This window comes from Lasiodiplodia theobromae (genome assembly GCF_012971845.1).
Source record: "Lasiodiplodia theobromae strain AM2As chromosome Unknown scaffold_65, whole genome shotgun sequence".
NCBI classification, from domain to species: Eukaryota; Fungi; Ascomycota; class Dothideomycetes; order Botryosphaeriales; family Botryosphaeriaceae; genus Lasiodiplodia; species Lasiodiplodia theobromae.
In genome coordinates, this window is record NW_023336547.1 from 113,925 (window position 1) to 121,815 (window position 7,891).

The 7,891-nt window shown below is 56.5% G+C and overlaps 2 protein-coding genes across 2 annotated transcripts; one reads left to right on the forward strand and one right to left on the reverse strand.

The window, feature by feature from the left end:
- Window positions 1–178: 178 nt before the first annotated feature.
- On the forward strand, window positions 179–3,616 carry LTHEOB_12523 (Tbc domain-containing protein; the record flags this gene model as incomplete). Its single annotated transcript, XM_035509400.1, has 1 exon — window positions 179–3,616. The coding sequence occupies one exon, from the start codon at window positions 179–181 to the stop codon at window positions 3,614–3,616; it is 3,438 nt and encodes a 1,145-aa protein (XP_035364548.1).
- Window positions 3,617–4,275: 659 nt separating this feature from the next.
- LTHEOB_12524 (uncharacterized protein) lies at window positions 4,276–7,467 on the reverse strand (the record flags this gene model as incomplete). Its single annotated transcript, XM_035509401.1, has 1 exon — window positions 4,276–7,467. The coding sequence occupies one exon, from the start codon at window positions 7,465–7,467 to the stop codon at window positions 4,276–4,278; it is 3,192 nt and encodes a 1,063-aa protein (XP_035364549.1).
- Window positions 7,468–7,891: the final 424 nt, after the last annotated feature.

The window sequence follows — 7,891 nt, forward strand, 5'->3', positions numbered from 1 at the left end:
CACTGCGCGGTTTTCCACGTAGCACCGTTGCCGAAACAAACTCCACCGCCCGGCCCAGACATCCTGGCCCGAATGACGCAGAGTGCATACCCGTCCGCACCCTCGAATAAATTCCTCCACCACGCCCACACCGCCGCCCGCTTGACACCGTTTTCGATGCTGCCGCTGTGCCCCGTCCATGGAGCCCGGTAATGACGACGCCCGCGCCCGGCGCGCGTCGTCGACGCATTCTGCTTCCTCGAGCAGCCGCAAGTCTGGCTCGGGAGCGACCGCCAGACGCACCAAGCCGCGCAAGACGGCCTCGCACGCCTCGCTCGCGAGATCCGGCGCCCCAACCCCGTCGGACAAGAGCCTGACCTCCTTCCCCTCGCTGTCGCCGTCCCCCGAAGCTTCGCCCATCGCCGCCCGCTTCAGCGAGACGGAGCTGTCGCAGCCGCAGTCGCCCCAGCTCCCCCACGACGATACTGGCCTTCCAGACCCGCCCACCGTCCGCAAATCCTCGAAGCCCGTGCAGTCGATAGTCGGAAGCCTGCTCGCAACCGTGCCCTCGTCCGACGACCGCTCCGCCCTCTTCGACGACACCCCGCAGGACGTGCGCAGCGTGCCTGGAAACCTACATCATGCGAGCGATGACCAGATCGAGCGGATGCTGGCCAGGTCGGGGCCCGTCAGCATGGTTAAGCAGTTGGCGCAAGATCTAGCCCAGCGCGACGCCCAGATAACGGCGCTGCGAAGAAAGGCCGAGGAGCGGGAAAGAATCCTTCGGAAAATGCTGCAAGAGTGCGAGGTCTCGAACCTGGACATCGACGAGCGTTTGAAGCTGCTCGAGCGGGGCCCCACACCGAATGGCACGGGCGATGCCGCCGACAGAGGCAGGAAGGCCAAGAGGCAAAGCCTCGTCGACTTCGACGGCGTGCACCCCGAGGATCCCATTGACAAGCATCTTGCTCGCGCGATGAGCGACGAGAATGACGGTGACCGCGAGTTGATGCAGGAGGATGACGCTTCGCTGACCGCTTTCCCGGCGCTCAGCGACGATCACTCCGTTAATTCTGCCGATCTCGCCACCACCAAGTCGACCAAGGGCTGGAAGAGCTACATCTGGACTGGATCGCTGGCCAACAAGAGAAGGAGCCACACCCCGAGTGTCACGAGTGCGTATGACGAGGACATTCAGACCCGCTCCAGGGCGTCCAGCGGCGCTCAGCGAAAACGTCTCAGCAGCGACTTGTTCGCGCCTCCACCCCAGGGTGTCTCCAAAGCCGTCGACCACCTCAAGAAATTGGAAAGTGGGGACGAGGCTGCATCCATTTCTTCTCGAAAATCTTCGGGCTCTGTTGCATCATGGGCGTTGAGGTTGGTGGCTGGGAACAATCAATCGACCCGCGAGACGGACAAAGTTGGCACTTTAAGAGGCAGGGCCTCTGCCAACGGGACGGACCTTGAGCGGTCGCAGCGCACAGCTTCTATGGATTCGTCCAAGACCGATCCAAAGACAAGAGCAAAAGGCCGTGGGTCAAGGACCTCGTTAGGGCCAACTGGGACGATCAAGAAGAATGGCCCACCGGACAGTTTACGCAACACCACATCGAATCCACAAGGCTCTAGCCCGCCAACCAATCGCTCCGTCACCAATCTTGGTCCTGTTGAAATGGACATGATCCTGCCGGAGGAAACAAGACCACCGACCTTGATGCCGCACAATTATTACGGGCGTGATTCTGAGTTCCTCACGGATTCATTTGGCTTTATCTATGATCAACGACGAAAGAAGAGACAGGCGCAGGCTGCCGCTGCCGCGCTGCAGAAGAGAAAGCCACATGCGAAAAGCGAGTCTCTTGGCGCCGCGCGGGCAATGCTCGGCTCCAGAAATAGTGATGAGGAGGCACCGGCCGAAGTCTTGGAAGAGGAAATCACGCTTCCGCGGTCCGAAAGCGTCCTCTCGCAAACAGAGGAATCTCAGTCGGCGAAACGTAGCTGGCAAGATTATCTCAAGATTGCCACGTTCCCAACTGAATTGCTGTCGCATACACCTGTTGCCGCGCCCATGACCACAGTCGATATTGAAGAAACACCCAAGACGTCCCAGGTGACGGTCCAGAACAACGCATCGTTCCCAACCGTCAGTAACAACCTTGAGCCAGCTCTCAGTGTTGAATCAGGTGCCGCGGAGATCTCGCAACCAACAGTCAGTGGTCCTGCTAGCCCCGTCTCGGGTGATTTCAGCAGCCCACAGCCAGATCCTGTCAGAGCGCTGTTGGACCAGCTGACGGACTTGCATGACTCGCTCCAGCGCGATAAGCAGGTTAGGTGGCATGAATTCCTACGCAAAGTGCGAGCGGAACGGAAGCGTGAGGGTGATGCTGTGGCTGCGAGCGAGGGACGCGGGAAAAACACGATGCCTGAGACTTTGCTCACTGATGGAGAGATCATCGGAACTGCTGGGCTGGGCAACAAGGGTAAGATTGGAAGAGCGAAGTGGAAAGAGTTCAAGAACCTCGTCTTGGGAGGCATCCCCGTCAGCTACCGTGCCAAGATCTGGGCAGAATGCAGCGGGGCCGCCGCCATGAGGATTCCGGGATACTACGAGGACCTGGTAGCCAACGGGATTGACGATCCAGTTGTAGTTTCCCAGATTCAGATGGACATCCACAGAACCTTGACCGACAACATCTTTTTCCGCCGTGGCCCTGGTGTCCAGAAACTGAATGAGGTCCTCATTGCATACGCTCGTCGCAACCCCGCCGTTGGATATTGCCAGGGCATGAACCTGATTACCGCATGCCTTCTCCTGATCATGCCGACCGCCGAGGATGCCTTCTGGATGCTTACAACCATGATCGAGTCCATACTGCCCGAGAGTTACTACGACCACTCGCTCTTGGCTTCGCGAGCTGACCAGATCGTTCTCCGGCAATACGTGGCCGAGATTCTTCCCAAGCTCTCTGCGCACTTTGACGAACTCAGCATCGAGCTCGAAGCGCTCACCTTCCAGTGGTTCCTCTCTGTCTTTACGGACTGCCTCTCTGCCGAGGCACTTTATCGAGTCTGGGATGTCGTTCTGTGCATGCACGACGGTTCGACCTTCCTGTTCCAGGTTGCACTTGCACTGCTCAAGCTGAACGAGAAGGCCCTGATTGAGTGCGACAACCCAGGTGCCGTGTACCACTACATCAATCAGCAGATGACGAATCATGCCATCAGCATCGACGGCCTAATCCAGGCCAGTGAGGCGCTAAAGAAGGTGGTTCGGAGAAAAGACGTCGAAGACCGCAGAACCAGGGCCATCGAGCACGAGAAGGAAGTCATGCGCCAAAGGGAGGAGTTACGGGCTGAAAGATTGAGCAAGCTGAAGGATAGTTCAGCGACAGCGGAAGGCGAATCATCCGACGGGTCGGCCCCGCCCCCGCTTCCTCAACTGCTTGTGCAATCCGCCACGAACGAGTTCCCAGAGGATGTCATCAACATGTCCCCGCCCGAACCCACGACTCCGACCACGATGACGTCTTCCGTGAGCTATTCGTCATCAAGAGATGACGAGGAACATTTGCATGAGGATCTGGAGAGGAGCCTGACGCCCATGCCGATCGACGAAGAAGTGATGTGGAGAGCTTAAGGAGATAGAGGCTCTTCTCTTTCATCTTTCTCAGACTCCTACAAATTATTACACACACGGACACACCCAACGCCTTTTCTTTGTCATAACGCCTGCGTCCTTTTGCTTTTCGCAGGGGGTTTGGTGCATATGGGACGTTATTTTGGACGATGCCGCGGCGGGGAATCTTCTTTTTCACGGATGCGCCAGAAGAAAAGTTCCGGTTGTCATCAGCATTTTTCTCCTGCTTTTGGGCATTTTCCTGGTGTTGCCGGATGTTTGCTTCCACATTTTGTACTTTCTCCAGGAGTCCCCACGTTCACTTCCATGGCACAAATTTCTCTCTTTATTGTAGGCATCATGACATTGGGCACGCAATTACGATGGTTAGTTTTCGCTGCGTCATTTTTGGGAAAGGACTGGTGGGTGTAGGTGGAAAGAGGGCGGTGTTTTTGTGCGCATGCATACGGGTCTTTTCGCTTGATCGGTTGCTATATTTTAGATTGTGATACCTATGTGCGTATAGATTCTTCCTGGGTGGCGTGGAAGTTGTATAACAGAGAGAGGAAACTTGTATTTCAATATTCTCATCGGCAAGGGTCTTGACACAGTGGTAATTCGCGGCTTGTGGACGAGAGTTGCTTGTGGTTTACTGGAACTCGCATTTCGCTGAGTCCCACTCAGAGCTTCGAGCTAATCCTCATTACTTCCACTACGGCGTTTGCCTTCTCCTCTCTCTTCCTCTCTTCTTCTTTCTTCTTCTTCCGCTCTTCCATCAATCTCTTAATCTCGCTTAAATTGTCCATCTTTGTTTCCATACTCCCCAAATGGTCCCTGATCCAAACCCTCGCAGCTCCATCTCCACCATCATCCTCCCCATACTCCAATCCCCCAACCACTGCCGCCTCCCTCTCTTCTACCCCCACCATCGCCCTCACCTTCCCCAACGTTCGAGAATCCAAATACGTCTCGCTACTATCCTCCAGCACGCTCTGCAGAAGCCTGACCTGGCCCCTGTCTATCGCCCACGCCAACACCTCCCTCGGTTCCATTGCAACGCCAAGTCTCGTCTCGTCCGTGTTCGCCGGCGCCGTCGCCTCCCTCGCACCCAACAGCAACCCCACCACCTGCGCGGTGCCCTTTCTCCTCGCGCGAACCGCATGATCCAACGCCGTCATGCCCTGCGCGTCCACCATGCCGACCCGCGCGCCCTGGGCTAGCAGTGCCTCGACGATGGCGGCGGCCCCGGCCTCGGCAGCGTAGCTCAGCGGCGTGCGGCCGGAGGCGTCCGGCTCGTCGACGATGGCCGCAATTCCGTCTTTAGGGTGGGTAGCGGTGGTGGTGGCGGTGTCCGAAATGGCTGCGAAAGCGGGAGCGGAGCCGGCTTGGGCGGCGTGCGAGAAAGCGGTGCGGAGGTCGTTGTCGTGGGCGAAGAGGGCGGCGGCCTCGGCTGGCTGGGCTAGGAGAAGGTGGATGGCGAGGAGATGGGCGTGGGAAGCCGCGTGGATGAGCGGGGTGCGATTGTTGGCGTCACGATGGGAATGGATCGTGGCAGGGTGTGCTATGAGGGTTGTGAGGAGGGAATTGTAGGCCTCATCGTTAGTTGTTGGGCTGTAGCAGAGGATAGCGTGGATCAACGGGGTTTGGCGGTTGCTGGTGGTATCTGGAATGTTGGGATCGATGTTGGAGCTGGAGAGGAGGGTGTTGGCAACGGTGTAGTTGCGGGCGGTTATTGCGGTGGTGAGTGGCGTGTGACCTGCAGCGTTGTGGAGGGAGAGGTGGGAAGTCGAATGATTCTTGAGGGCGGGTTGGAGGGAGGAGAGGAACGAGTGCTGGGCAATATAGTGGAGGGGCGTTGTTCCGCCGATTGGGCGGTCTATTGTGTTGGATGTGTCGAAACAGCCGGAAAGCTTGTTATAAGGATGCAGAACAATGCTGAGGTAACGCCATGCTTCGAAGAAGCTAGATTCAGGAGACCAAAAAGATGTGTCGACGAGGCTGACAACAGGAAGGCCAGTACCATCAACCGCTCTGAAGTGAGAATTCAGGGCCGAAATGACGTAGTTAGCGAAAGGATATTGCTCCATAGTCTGTCGGGCTATGCTGCTGGCGAGCCATGAGAATGCCTCCTTTAGATATGACCTTGCTTTTGGGAATGAGAGGGTGTTGATGGAGCCCAGGTCGTGATCTGATTGAAGGTCGAGGTTCCACGTTTTGGCGGCCATCTCGATATCCTTGGACACGCGGAGAACATCGTCGCTTGCCCAGTTGTTTTCAGATTTAAGCAAGGCATCGATGCCCAGTAACATCTCGGCAGCCGCTGATCTTTCTCGCGTCTCTTCAACAAGTCTATGCTTTCTCAGGTAGTTCAAGCAAATTCCCATGATATGACGGTGGGTCAAGTCGCTCAAGGGCTTGAGTTCACCACCGGCGAGATGCTGGAGGCCGCCATTCAGGAGGTAGTGTGGGACAGAGGAGTGAACGAATCGGATGCGTTCCAAACGAGACGCGTCGGGCAATAATCGTGTCTTGACTTCCATAAGGCCCCTTGAACTTTCTTCAATGTATCTTTCCATGTCGGATGAATCTAGGACCTTCAGAATTTGGCCAGAAGAATCACGTGCGTCCTGGAGCTCTGCGATGGAGAAAGGCCTTTTCACGAAGCAGAGCCAGTGGAACATTTGTATCACTCTGGGGGTCTCCTCGGCATCGACGTCCTCCATCAAGCGTTGATAAAGCTGGGTAAGATCGCCGGGGATGGTTTTCAGTCTCCGTTCAAGAGCCGGAAGGTCACAACCGTCTCTCTTTAGCCGGGCCATTTCGGTTGCCACAAGGCGCGCCCACTGAAAATTGCCAGCGGCCTTCTGCTGGATGTGCTCTTCAAGCTTGATCCAGTCAGGTTCCTCTTCCTCACCCAGCCTTAGATGCACGAACTTCCGGATGTCGTCACGATTGTGCATTTCCACATCTGCCTCGAGGTCGCCATCGGAGGCCCAGAGCGCCGGATCATGACACGAGATGCAGACTTTCAGATCGACATTGGACCTGCGAGGCGAAGACCACAGAGCACGGAATTCGCTCGCCATCTTCATAGCGCCAGCTTCGTCAAGGCCATCGATGAGGATGGTAAGGGGTGTTTGGCTGGCAATACCCGGGAGGAAACGCATAAATTGCTGGCGCAAGAGGTCGGTTGTTGATCCACCCGGATCTTTTTCCAAGCTGATCATTTTACACACCCGGGACAGTTCTGCAAGGTACATGGGTTCGTACGGCAGCACTTGAGAAAGTAGGTGGCGGTAGCATCCTTGGGGGGAACTGTGGATTGACGAGGTTCGGCCGTCGAAAAAGTAAGACAGAACAAGTCGGCTGTCGGAGTTCTTGAGGTGCTGTGTAATGCGTTTCATCACAGTCGATTTGCCGGCGCCGGAGGGACCGCAGATCCAGAGCAGCTTTCCCGGGGCGTTGTCCCATTTGCGGAAGCCATCGTGGCCGAGGATCCAGTCGCAGGTACCATCTGCAAGCTCGATTTCGGCCTCGCGGTAGTTTTGGTCGGGGTAGGACAGGTTTTGAAGGCAAGCTCCCTGCTTCTCGACAGGCTGGAGCTTAAGGCTCAGCCGCAGGGCGTGCGGCTCTTCAGCCTCATCTCTCACAGTAGTCGAGATTTCGCATGGTGAGAGTGGATTTACCAAAGCCAGCGTCGCGACCATCAGCTCGGGGCTTCGCGGGTCCGCTTCCAAATTGCGCACGTCGATGCTGCGTTCCTGGCATTGCGGCCAGGCTTCGGTGACGAGAGTTCGCACGTCGCTCTCGGTAACTTTGCCGCCATTCCAGACGCTCGGTATGCCGCGAAGCTTGTAAACAATGTCTTCCATGAGTGTTCAGTTGCAAACGAAGAAGTGTTGACAAGGTGACGTCGCAAAAGATCACGGCGGGGTTGCATCAGCGCTAGGCTGCAGCTTCATGAAGGGCAGTCCGAGCTTCCCTTCACCGTGGCTGTGGACGTCAGTGCTCCCGAAGCCTTGATCCTTCGGCCCGAACGTTGCAAGGTTGGCGCTGGCCGGATTTCGAACTGCCGCTGATGGGGTGAGAGTGTCGTAGGAGGAAACCACTCGCCGGAACCCCAGACTTGTCGCTAACCATATTTGGGACGATAAGCGAGAGGATGGTCCCTCCAGCCCAAAGAACTACGTCTGAATGGCACAGTCCCCTCGCCTAGCGTGGGTTTGTTTTATGCTCATGTCATGGGTAGATGAAGCTATCGTCCGGACGAGAATGTCGAATTAATAATTATACATA